Source organism: Theropithecus gelada, chromosome 19, assembly GCF_003255815.1.
Source record: "Theropithecus gelada isolate Dixy chromosome 19, Tgel_1.0, whole genome shotgun sequence".
NCBI classification, from domain to species: Eukaryota; Metazoa; Chordata; class Mammalia; order Primates; family Cercopithecidae; genus Theropithecus; species Theropithecus gelada.
Genome location: NC_037687.1, coordinates 3,110,961 through 3,124,811, shown reverse-complemented (window position 1 = coordinate 3,124,811; position 13,851 = coordinate 3,110,961). Strand labels below are relative to the sequence as shown.

The 13,851-nt window shown below is 50.2% G+C and overlaps 1 protein-coding gene across 1 annotated transcript in view; it reads right to left on the bottom strand.

Moving 5' to 3' along the window:
• CELF5 (CUGBP Elav-like family member 5) overlaps positions 1–13,851 on the bottom strand; it is a 78,558-nt gene that overhangs the window by 45,838 nt on the left and 18,869 nt on the right. The window contains 1 exon segment of the mRNA XM_025367067.1: positions 4,934–5,016. Within this exon segment, the coding sequence (XP_025222852.1) occupies positions 4,934–5,016 (83 nt within the window).

Here is a 13,851-nt window from a genome sequence, read left to right as displayed (position 1 = left end):
GTTAAGATTTGAACTCAGGAGAACACAGAGGTGGAAGCAGAGAGGAGGCAACAAATAAGAGGGCAGGATGTGGGGGCCATGAGCTCTGGGGGCGAGGAGGAGGGAGGAGAAGAAGCTGATGCCCAGGGACTGAGGGAAAGAAACTGGTTCAAAAAAAGCAGAGTCAGGGGGCGGTGGGCTCAATGGCTCACGCCTGTAATCCTAGCACTTTGGGAGGCCGAGGCAGGTGGATCACTTGAGGTCAGGAGTTCAAAACCAGCCTAGTCAACGTGGTGAAACCCCGACTCTACCAAAAATACAAAAATTAGCCAGGCGTGGTGGCTCATGCTTGTAATCCCAGCTACTCAGGAGACTGAGGAAGGAGAATCACTTGAACCCACAAGGCAGAAGTTGCAGTGAGCTGAGATCAAGCCACTGCACTCCAGCCTGGGCAACAGAGTGAGACTCTGTCTCAAAAAAAAATTGGGGGGTCGGCCGGGTGCGGTGGCTCAAGCCTGTAATCCCAGCACTTTGGGAGGCCGAGATGGGTGGATCATGAGGTCAGGAGATCGAGACCATCCTGGCTAACCCAGTGAAACCCCGTCTCTACTAAAAAATACAAAAAACTAGCCGGGCGAGGTGGCGGGCACCTGTAGTCCCAGCTACTTGGGAGGCTGAGGCAGAAGAATGGCGTGAACCCGGGAGGCGGAGCTTGCAGTGAGTTGAGATCTGTCCACTGCACTCCAGGCTGGGCTGAGTGAGACTCCGTCTCAAAAAAAAAAAAAAAAACAAACCGGGGGTGTCCCATAGCCAGTTTGAGCCCCATTGGGTCTAGGGGGATAGGGACTGGGGGATGGCCACAGGAGTCACTCAGGAGGTAACCAGTCGCAGAACTGGTGATGGGAGTTTAGCATAGTGTGGGGTAAATAGTAGGTACTTGATAAAAATTTGTTGGATGGATGGAAAGAAGTGTAGATGGGTGAATGGATGTGTGGGTGAATGGGAGGATAGATAGGTAGATGGATGTATACATGAATTAATAGACGGATGGGTGGAAGAGTGAGTGATGAATTAATGGATGGATGGAAGGGTAGATGGGTGGACAGATGAATGGATAGACAAGTGGGTGGATGGGTAATGGATAGATGGATGAATGGATGGATGGGTGAGTGGATGGATGGATGGATAAAAGGGCAAATGGGTGAACAGATGGATGGATATATGGGTGGGTGGATAGATAAGTGAGTGACTTGATGGATGAATGGTAGATGGATGGATGTGTGGGTGAATGGATGGGTGTATGGCTGAATGGGAGAACGGATGGATGCATAACAGATGTGTGGGTGGGTGGGTAGGCAATGAGTATATGGGTGAATGAATGGATGGATGGGTGGATGAGTGAGTGATAGATGAATGGATGGATGGATGAATTGATGGGTGGGTGGATGGATGGATGGATGGATGAATTGATGGGTGGATGGGTGGATGGATGGGTGGATGAATGGAGGGAAGAATGGATGAGTGAGTGAATGGATGGATGAAAGGGTAGATGGGTGGATGGGTGGATGGATAGATGGGTGGGTGAATGGATGGATGGATGGGTAGATGGATGGAAGTGTGGCTTGATGAGAGGATGGGTGGATGATGGATGTGTGGGTGGGTAGGTGGATGAGTAGATGAGTGAATGAATGGGTGACAGGTAGATGGGTGATAGGTAGGCAGGTAAGTAGACACATGGGTAGATGGGTGATGGGTGGATGGAAGGGTGCATGAACGGATGGAAGCTATGAATTTATGGGCTGAGCCAGGGAGAGTAGGCAGGGAGAAAGGACAGAGGCCCCTCAAGATGGATGCAGAGAAGGAGCTGCTGGTGATTGCGGCATCTCCTCATCTCAAAGTGGACTCAGATCCCGGACACCAACCTGGCAAGAAGGGCACAAGACTTCATGGCTCTTGGTCCTTCCACCCTCTTCCATCTTTCCTCCTGGCTGCCAACAGAGTACAGAGCCCAACTTTGGCACCCAACAGGAAGAGAACTGGTTCCAAGGTCCCTAAGGCCTCAGACAGTGGAATAGAGACTGGGTTTGGGTCTCAGTTACCTTCATCAGGGAAATGAGGACAAAGGAATGATGGAGAAGTGCTTAGCTGGGGGGACTCCTTAGAAGTGTTGGTAAATCTCCATGTATGTACAGATTTCTCTGGACAGAAGGACCAAGCTTCCACCCAGGACCTGATGCCATGCAAAAACGTGGTTCATTAAACTTAGAGGAATTAGGCAACAGTACAGGGTCTGGAGTCAGACCACAAAGGTCCAAATCCCCACTCTGCAGCTTGCAGGCTACCTAACCTTGGACAAGTCCAGTATTGAGTTGCTTTGTCCCTTGAATTCCTCCCTCCACCTTTTCCCACCCTGCTGTGCACCCCTGGGCTCCTGGTGCTAGAATGTGGTGGAAATGATGGTGTGTAATTCTGAGGCTAGGGCTTAAAGGGGACTGTGGCTTCCTCCTTGATCGCTCTGATTATGTGCTCTGGGGGAAGATGCCATGTTGTGAGGAAGCTCAAGCAGCGCTGTGGAGAAGCCCACGTGGTGATAAACTGAGGCCTCCCGCCAACAGTCACTAGAGGGAGCCAGCTTGGAAGCAGATTCCTCAACCACAAGCTCCTGCTGATATCTTGGCTGTAACCTCCCTGAGCCAGGATCATGCAGCAAACTCACTCCCAAATTCGTGACCCCTGGTAGTTATGAGATAACAAGTGTTTATTGTTTGAAGTCTTTATTTTGGGGATAATTTGTTATGCAGCAATAAATAACTACTATGGTCCCTAGAACTCTGCTGTGCCCCTGGGCACTCATCTGTGTGAACTGACCTGCCCTCCAGCTTCTGGCTGGTTTGATTATTTGTTTGGTTGTGGGGTTTTTTTCTTTCTTTTTTTATGTATTTTTTTTTTAGCTTCTGGTTGGTTTGGGGAAGCACTCACAGAAGGTCCAAGATGAAGAGTGAATTCAGGGAATTTACCGCAGACTCTAGATCCCTTTTACACATGCTGTTCCTTCTACCTGGAGTGCCTTCCATGCCATCTTTCAGGTTTCTTCTCAAATGTCATATCCCCAATGAAGCCCTCCATTGAGCACCTTCTCTATAGATTGCTGCCCCACCCTGTCCTGTTATTCTCTTCCAGTGCTGAAGATCAGAGAGGTTAAGTCACTGGCTCACTGTCACACAGCAAGGATGGAGCTGAGCAACGAGCCCACGTATGTGGCCACCAGACCCCACGCTCTAACTTGCATCACGTCACGCCCAAAAGAGGGGCTTTCTATTCTTCAAGACGAAGCAGAGGCCACCCCCAGGCCCAGAACCTTCCAATGCTCATTGAGAATCAAGTCAAACTCATGCCATGACCTCAGGTCCCTGGAGGGCGCACGTCAGATTTCCTAAAGTCAGCCAAGCACAAAGACTATAAATGCCCTGATGTCCCTGGATGCTGAAAGTTCCCTGAGAATTCTGGAGGGAAGGGTGAGCTCCCTGCCCCAGAGCTCGCAATGTGGGGCACCATGGCTCACTGTGATTCCTTCAGTCTCCATCAAGAGGCATGGCCTGGGGACCTGGATCAGCTGGCTCAGGGTGAACCACTCATCCTTCACTGGGGGCAGGGGACTCCTGACCACCCAAAGAGGACAAAGCTGACCAGGAGAGACTCGTGCTAAGCGTGCTGGCTGGGCGTGCTGGCTCACACCTGTAATCCCAGCACTTTGGGAGACCGAAGCAGGAGGAGTGCTGGAGCCAGGAGTTCAGGATCAGCCTGGGCAATATAATGAGACCCCATCTCTACAAAAATTAAAAAATTAGCCAGGTGTGATGGCATGCACCTATTGTCCCAGCGACTCAGGAGGCCGAGGTGGGAGGATCACTTGATCCCAGGAGGTGGAGGCTGCAGTGAGCCATTGTACTCCAGCCTGGGCAACAGAGCAAGACCCTGTCTCAAAAAATAAAAATAAGGAGAGACTCATCAGAGACAGCACCCAGGTCAGCCTCCTCTGCAGACAGAAATAATGATCAAAAAGTCCCTGTGTTGGCCGGGCACAGTGGCTCACGCCTGTAATTCCAGCACTTTGGGAGGCTGAGGTGGCAGATCCCTTGAGGTCAAGAGTTTGAGACCAGCCTGGCCAATATGGCAAAACCCCGTTTCTACTAAAAATACAAAAGTTAGCCAGGCATGGTGGTGCATGCCTGTAATCCCAGCTACTTGGGAAGCTGAGGCAGGAGAATCGTTTGAACCTGGGAGGCGGAGGTTGCAGTGAACTGAGATCACGACACTGCACTCCAGCCTGGGTGACAGAGCAAGACTCCATCTCAAAAAAAAAAAAACAAAAGCCCTTGTGTTAAGGAACTGTGGCTCCAGTTGCACCATAAAGACAAGTGAGGAAAATCCTTTTCCTTTTTATACTGAGAAACCAGCATGGTCTATGCTTCTCCCCGTGGTCCACACAACCCTCAGCGACCAGCCCTGTCACCTCCCCTGTCCTTCTCCCCGTTTCTTTCTCCACCTCCTCACTCTGTTCCAGCCACACAGGCCTCCTCCCTGTTCCTCCAACACGACAGGCATGGTCCTGCCCCAGGACCTTGGCATGTGCTGTGCCCTCTGCCTGCTAATGCTTCCTTATCCTTCAGGTCTCAACCCAAAGACACTGACACACTGGGCCAGGTGCCCTTGTGCAGTACACAACCTGCACAACCACACACAACCACTCTGGTATAAAATATAGAGCACGGCACACAGTAGGCACTCAATAAATGCACACTCTGATGATGATTTCTATCCCTCTGCTCCTCATACCTCTTTCTGAGTCCAGAGACACACAGAATTCAGACAATCTCAGGAACAGCCTTGGCTCCCACCCTAGGCTGAGAGCCATCCCCTGTCCCCTCCTCCCCAGACACCACACAGGACTCACTCCGGGCAACGTCTTCTGCTCGTGCAGGGCAGTCTGAGCTTTGATGGCGGAATCCCTGGCACAGTAGGTGAGGAAGGCACAGCCTGGAAAGGAGAGAAACGGGGGTGTTAAGAGAGCTCGGGCATACCCATGGTCACAGCAGCACCACCCACAGTTGGCCACTAGGTGGAAGCAATCCAAGCTTCCATCCACAGATGCATAGATCTGCACAACCTGGTGCATCCACGCAACGGAATATTATTCAGCCAAGAAAAGGAAGGAAATACTGACACAGGCTGCAACATGGATGCACCTTGAGGACGTCACTCTCAGTGAATAAGCCAGACACAGAAGGACAAATCCTGTGTGATTCCACTCCTAGGAGGTCCCTAGAGTCATCAGATTCACAGAGACCGAAAGTAAAATGGGGAGGTGCTGGGGGCTGGGGAGGGGGATGAGGACTGAGTGTTTCATGGGGGACAGAGTTTCAGTCTGGGAAGATGAGACAGTTCTGGGAATGATGGTGGTGATGGTTGCACAACAGTGTGAATGTGCTTAATACCACTGAGCTGTGCAATTTTTATTTTTATTTATCTATTTTGAGATCGGGTCTGGTTCTGTCGCCCAGGCTGGAGTGCAGTGGCGGGATCTCGGCTCACTGCAAGCTCCGCCTCCCGGGTTCGCGCCATTCTCCTGCCTCAGCCTCCCAAGTAGCTGGGACTACAGGCGCCCACCACCACACCCAGCTAATTTTTTTTGTATTTTTAGTAGAGACGGGGTTTCACCGTGTTAGCCAGGATGGTCTCGATCTCCTGACCTCGTGATCTGCCCGCCTTGGCCTCCCAAAGTGCTGGGATTACAGGCGTGAGCCACTGCACCCGGCCTGAGCTATGCATTTAAAAATGGTTAAGAGGTTAAGATGGTGCATTTTAAGTTGTGTATATCTTACTATAATTTCAAAAAATAAAAAGAGAAGAGGATGCTGGAGTCACCGTGTTTTGGGAGGGGACAGTCGAAGTGGCTCAGTGTTTTCCACCCCTTCTACCCCTGCGCATACATACCACCCCCAAAGGGTGAGCCCAGGAAGAGGGACAGAGGAGTCCCAGCTATTAACAAAGTCAGTGGCTGAGCTCAGAAAAGAGATGCTGAGAGTCCTGGACAAGGTGGGGTGAAGGGAGTGGGCAGAGGGGCTGCCCAGTGGGGAGGATGGGGAGGGCACTAGTGGTCCCAGAAAGATGGAAGAAGGCCTGGCCCTGGGATAGGGAGCAGTGGGCTCTGCCACTAACCAGCACTGTAGCCTTGGATCAGGCGCTCCCCCTCTCTGGGCCTCACTTTCCCCCATCAGAGGGAGAAGGGATGGTCTGAGAGGACCAAAAGATGAACCAGCCAATGGATGGGGGTGGAACTTGAGAGGGTGTGGCATGGTGGCAAAAATCAGGACCAATCAGGAGAGGTGAGGGGTGGGGCCAGCCCATGGAGTGGCCCAGAGTAAGGCTGTGATTGGATGACATTAGGGATGGGGGTAGGGTTGGAGGCAAGGGGCAGGACCAGCCCGGGAGTGACCAAGAGTGAGGCTGTGATTGGACGACATTAGGGATGGGAGGCAAGGGGCGGGGCCAGCCCATAGAGTGACCCAGAGTGAGGCTGTGATTGGGCGACATTAGGGGTGGGAGGTGAGGGGTGGGGCCAGCCCTGGAATGGCCCAGAGTGAGGCTGTGATTGGGCGACATTAGGGGTGGGAGACCCCAGACGTTGATAGAGACAGAGACAGGAGACAAGCAAGTCAAGAGAACCCGCCCTTGGCCTGAAAGCCTAATTAGATCAAAAGTATTTTGAAAGACATTTCCCCGAGGTGGGGTAGGGATTGCACACAGGAGGTCAGGGGTCCTGGGATGAACACAGGGGACTGAGTGGACCTGTTTGGGGACCTGTGAAATGAGATCATCGTTGGCTGCCCCGATGTTGTCAAACCCTCTGTTCCGCCTCAAACCCCGCCCCTATGGTCCCTGGTCTCCCTGCTTGCTCCCCTCCCAGGGGCACTCTGTGCGGAGTTCCCCGGTGCCCACTTCTGCTCCAGGCCAGGAGCTAATTAAAGTGGCCACCTGCTGGTGTGGTGGGGAGGGGGTAGGGAATCCGAGTGAATCCCACCCCATGGAACCCTGGGGGTACCAGGCAGAGGTGACAACGGTTTCCAGCACTGAGGGAGGGAGGGAGGGAGGGAGGGAGGGAGGGAGGGAGGGAGGAAGGAAGGAAGGAAGGAAGGAAGGAAGGAAGGAAGGAAGGAAGGAAGGAAGGAAGGAAGGAAGGAAGGAAGGAAGGAAAAAATATTTGTGGTAGGAATGTAAAATGGTACGGCTCCTGCAGAAAACAGTTTGACAAGTCCTCCAACAACGAACCACAAAATTACAAGGAACCCAGCAATTCCACTTCTGGGTGTATATTCCGAAGAACTGAAAGCAGGGACTCGAACAGAGACATTTGTATAACAATGTTGATAGCAGTAAGAGTCACTGTCGCCGAAAGGCGGAAGCAGCCAAGGCGCCCATTCACAGATGAATGGATCAGTACAATATGGTCGACCCACACAATGGAATATTATCCAGCCACAAAAAGGAAGGAAATTCTGATACCTGACACAACGTGGGTGAATCTTGAGAACGCCATGCTCAGTGAAATAAGCCAGACACAAAAGGACAGACAGAGGTTTTACAGCAGGACCACAGAGCCGTCAGATTCACAGAGACGGAAAGGAGGATGGGGGGTGCCAGGGGCTGGGGAGGGGGACGGGGAGTGAGTATTTTACGGGGATAGAGTTTCAGTTTGGGAAGATGAGAACATTCTGGAGGCCAGGCAAGGTGACTCTTGCCTGTCATCCCAGCACTTTAGGAGGCCAAGGCGGGAGGATCACTTGAGCCCAGGAGTTGGAGGCTGCAGTGAGCTATGATCGCAACACTGCAATCCAGCCTAGGCAATAGAATAAGACCCTGTCTCTAAAATAACATAACATAACATAACATAAAATAAAATAAAATGTTTTGAAGATTAGATAGTGGTGATGATTGCAGAACAATGTGAGTGTACTTAATGCCACTGAACTGTATGCTTAAAAATGGTTAAGATGGGTTGGGTGCGGTGGCTCACGTCTGTAATCCCAGCACTTTGGGAAGTAGAGGCGGGTGGATCACCTGAGGTCAGGAGTTCAAGACCAGCCTGGTTAACAAGGCGAAACCCCATCTCTACTAAAAATACAAAAAATAAAATAAAATTCGCCAGGTGTGGTGGTGGGCACCTATAATCCCAGCTACTCGGGAGGCTGCGGCATGAGAATTGTTTGAACTCGGGAGGCAGAGGTTGCAATGAGCCGAGATCACACCACTGCACTCCAGTCTGAGCAAGACAGTGAGATGCTATCTCAATTTTTAAAAAAATTTTTAAGGGTTAAGAAGGTACATTTCATATTATGAATATTTCACCGCAGTAAAACACTGTAATTGGGATATATTACCAACACACCCCTCTGAAAAGTGCGGAACATGTAAACGCGCAATGTAACAAATGATTATAAAGCCATACAACTATCTCTTGGGTCAAGACATGGAAAGTAAGGCTGGGTGCAGTGGCTCACTCCTGTAATCCCAGCACTTTGGGAGGCTGAGGCGGTAGGACAGCTAGAGCTCACAATTTCAAGACTAGCCTGGGCAACGTGGCGAAACCCCATCTCTATAAAAAATACAAAAATTAGGCCGGGCGCGATGACTCACGTCTGTAATCCCAGCACTTTGGGAGGCCGAGGCGGGTGGATCACGAGGTCAGGAGATCGAGACCATCCTGGCTAACACGGTGAAACTCCGTCTCTACTAAAAATACAAAAAATTAGCCGGGCGTGGTGGTGGGTGCCTGTAGTCCCAGCTACTCGGGAGGCCAAGGCAGGAGGATCGCTTGAGCCCAGGGTGTGGAGTTTGCAGTGAGCTGCGATTGTGCCACTGCACTGCAGCCTGGGTGATAGAGTCAGACTCTATCTCAACAACAACAAAAGTAGAAAGTGGCAGCCACCGTGAAGCCACCAGAAGTCCTAGTGCCCCCACCGCAGCACAGCCCCCTCCATCCTGCAGCTCTTGTGTATGCCTTCATGCTGCAGCTCTTGTGTATGCCTTCATGATGGTGTCCCCACCATGTGCACATCACATATCAATGTGATTGACTGCTTCCTATTTTTGGACTTATATAAACGAAATCATAGCACAGGTCCGCCCTGTGTCCAGCTTCTTTCATTCAATACACTGTCAACAGCATGTGGCTGTGCGTATTAGGGGTGAGTTCCTTTTCGTTTCTGGGTAGTGTTGTGTCCCATAAATATACTACAAATTGCTTATCCATTCTCCCGTGGGTGGGCATTTGGGTTATTTGCTATTTGGGGCAATTATGAATAAAGTTGCTCTGCAACAGTCTTGTCCATTTTTTTTTTCTTTGAGACAGGGTCTTGCTCTGTTGCCCAGTCTGGGGTGCAGTGGTGTGATCACAGCTCACTGCAGCTTCCACTCCTTGGGCTCATGTGATTCTCTAGCCTCAGCCTCCCAAGTAGCTGGGACCACAGTTGCATGCCACGACACCCAGCTGTTATTATTATTATTAGAGATGGGGTCTTGCTATGTTGCTCAGGCTGGTCCTGAACTCTTGGGCTCAAGTGATCCTCTTGCCTTGGCTTCCCAAAGTGCTGGGATTACAGGCATGAGCCACCGCACCCAGCCTTGTCCATACACACACACACACACACACACACACACACACACACACACACATATATATATATAGAGAGAGAGAGAGAGACAGAGAGAGAGAGAGAGAGACTGATTCTCAATCGCCCAGGCTGGAGTGCAGTGGTGTGATCACAGGTCACTGCAGCTTCCACTTCTTGGGCTCACGTGATCCTCTGACCTCAGCCTCCCAAGTAACTGGGACCACAGTTGCATGCCACGACACCCAGCTGTTGTTGTTATTATTATAATATTATTATTATTATTATCATTATTATTAGAGATGGGGTCTTGCTATGTTGCTCAGGCTGGTCCTAAACTCTTGGGCTCAAGTGATCCTCCTGCCTTGGCTTCCCAAAGTGCTGGGATTATAGGCATAAGCCACTGCAGCCAGTTTTGTCCATGTATATACAGAGAGACAGAGAGAGGGAGAGAGAGAGAGACTGAGTCTCAATCTATCACCTAGACTGGAGTGCAGTGGCACAATCTCAGCTCACTGCAACCTCCCCGTCCTGGGTTCAAGCAATTCTCCTGTCTCAGCCTCCCGAGTAGCTGGGATTACAGGCGTGCGCCACCATGCCAGGCTAATTTTTGTATTTTTAATAGAGACGGGGTTTCACCATGTTGTCCAGGCTGGTCTCGAACTCCTGACCTCAAGTGATCCACCCACCTCGACCTCCCAAATTGCTGGGATTATAGGCATGAGCCACCACGCCCAGCCTTGTCCATATATTTTAATGCAAAAAGCATACCCAGGAGGGAAGCGCTGGTCATAAGACAGGCGTGTGTTTAACTTTCATCGATTCCTTCAAGTCGTTTTCTGAAGTGGGTTGTGCCTATGTCGGGCTCTATTAGTGCTTCATCTTCACTAACGCTTGGTTTTTGCCAACCTTTTAAATGTTAGTCATTAAGGTGGGCGTGCAGTTGTATTTCATTGAGATTTTAATGTACCTTCCAAGAACTGTTAATGAAGCTGGGCACCTTGTCACTTTGGAGGAGCTCTTCACAGGGTCTACGTCCTCATCTTTCCTGTGGTCATTGTTGTATGTGATGGTCTATTTTCTTCTTGATGCTTCTGTTTTCTGAATTTTATTCCCCAAGCTCTTCAAAAGAACTACACTAAGGCAATTTAGCCCTAAGGCCTGAGAGAAATCAGGTCTGATCGGTAAGAAATTGGGCTGCAGGCAGATGTAAGATAAGGGTAAAAATCTATCTTCCTAGGTTCCTTTTTTCTTTTTTTTTCCTGCCTGTGGACTCCTTGTCTGCAGGGTTTGGAGGGTGGTGGCCCTAGGAGGGTAGGGGGGTGTGCAGGTGCCCTGAGCAACATCTAAGGCCATCAGCCCCAGAGTCTGGGAGCTCTGCAGTGAAAGGGAAAGAAACACCACACACACACACACACACACACAGATACACACACCACACACTACACACACACACATGCACACACCACACACTACACGCACATACACACACCACACACTACACACACACACACCACACACTACACACTACACACACACACACTACACACACCACACACTACACACACACATCACACACTACACACACACACACACACCACACACTACACACACACAGATACACACACACACCACACACTACACACACACGGATGGATACACACACCACACACTACACACACACGCACAGATGCATACACACAGCACATACACACACGCAGACAAGACACATGCACACACCACACACTACACACACACACAACATATGCACACATATACGCAGACAAGATGCATGCAAATACCACACACACACGTGCGCAGATGTATGCACACACTACACATGACACACAAGGCATGCACAACACACCACAAACATGCACAGATGCATACACACCACACACTACACACACAATGCATGCACAACACACACTATGCACACACACGCACAGATGCATACACACACCACACATGCACACACACGCAGACAAGACACATATGCACCACACACAGATGCATGCACATACCACACATTACACACACGCACAGATGCTTGCACACACTACACACACACACACAATGCATGCACACCATACACACTACACACATACAGATGCATGCACACACCACACACTACATACACACACAATGCAATAATGCATGCACACCACATACACGACACACACACACACTGCATGCATACCAGACACACACACGCACGCACGCACAGGCCCATGCAAACGCCACACACAGACGCATGCTCACAAAAGCCCGCCCTGCCGCTGTCCCCGGTGCTGAAAATCTTCCTTATGGCTTCCTTGATCTCTTGGCCCAACCTCTTCTTGGTCTCTCTGCTTCTCGTTTCTAGCTGGTGAAAATGTGTAATGTTTACCCACTCCTGGATAAATAGAGCTTTGATTCACAGTTCCTGCTATGGGCTGAATGTGCTTCTCCCTCTCTCTAAATTCATCATTTGCAGTCCTAACCCTCAGGACCTCCGAATGTGATTTTATTTGGAAACGGGGTCATTGCAGATGGAATTAGTCAACATGAGGTCATCGGGGTGGGCCCTGATCCAATAAGACTGGTGCCCTTATAAAAAATGGAAAAATAGACACAGAGACACGCACAGCCAGGAGGACATGAAGATGGAGGCGGTGATAGGACAATGAGTTTACAAGACAAGGAACGCTACAGGGGAACGGCCTGGAGAAAACGCTCCCTCACAGCCTCAGAAGGAACCAGCCCTGCCAACACCTTGATCTCGAACTTCTGGCCTCTAGAACTGAGCAAAAATAAATTTCTGTTGTTTAAGCCACCCTGTGTGTGGTGTGTGGTTACGGCAGCACCTGCAAACTCCAGTTCCCCATCAGCACAGATGTGTGGTGACATTAATAAAGTCCACTGGACCAGGTGTGGTGGCTTACACCTGGAATCCCAGCACCTTGGGAGGCTGAGGCAGAAGGATCGCTTGAGCCCAGGAGTTTGAGACCAGCCTGGGCAACGTAGTGAAATTCCATCTCTACAAATAATTTTTAAAAGTAGCTGGGTGTTGTGGCATGTGCCTGTGGTCCCAGCTACTCAGGAGGCCAAGACAGGAGAATCGCTTGAGCCTGGGCAGTCGAGGTTGCAGTGAGGCATGATTGCACCACTGTGCTCCAGCCTGGCTCCAGCCAAGGTTTTGCGACACAGCAAAACCTTGTCTCAAAAAGACGCCATTGGTATTTAATATTAATAAGCTTATACTCAGAAAAAAAATTACAAAACAAAAACACACACAAAGACCCCAAAACAAAAAAAAAAATTAAAAACCAGAAAAACAGAAAAAAACTGAAAATAGTAAGCTTATACTATATATTAACTCATTTAATACTCATAGTAGCCCCTATGAAGTAGCTGACAGCATTGCTCCCATTTTACAGATGAGAGATGGAGGCACAGAGAGGGGAAGTGGCTTGCCCAAGGTCACACAGGTAGGTGGTAAGTAGAATGTCCAGGCTTTATTATTATTATTATTATTATTTTTTTTTTTTTTTTTTTGAGACGGAGTCTCGCTCTGTCGCCCGGGCTGGAGTGCAGTGGCGTGATCTCGGCTCACTGCAAGCTCCGCCTCCCGGGTTCACGCCATTCTCCTACCTCAGCCTCCCGAGTAGCTGGGACTACAGGCGCCCGCCACCTCGCCCGGCTAGCTTTTTGTATTTTTTAGTAGAGACGGGGTTTCACCGTGTTAGCCAGGATGGTCTCGATCTCCTGACCTCGTGATCCGCCCGTCTTGGCCTCCCAAAGTGCTGGGATTACAGGCTTGAGCCACCGCGCCCGGCCTATTATTATTATTATTATTATTTGAGATGGAGTCTCGCTCCGTCACTCAGGCTGGAGTGCAGCAGCACCATCTCAACTCACTGCAACCTCCACCTCCCAGGTTCAAACGACTCTCCTGTATCAGCCTCCTGAGTAGCTGCGATTACAGGTACCTGCCACCAAGCCCAGCTAATTTTTTTTTTTTTTTTTTTTTTTTTTTTTTAGATGGAGTCTTGCTCTGTTGCCCGGGCTGGAGTGCAGTGGCGCGATCTCGGCTCACTGTAACCTCCACCTCCCAAATTCAAGTGATTCTCCTGCCTCAGCCTCCCAAGTAGCTGGGATTACAGGCACCCACCACTGCGCCCAGCTAATTTTTGTATTTTTTAGTAGAGACAGGGTTTTCACC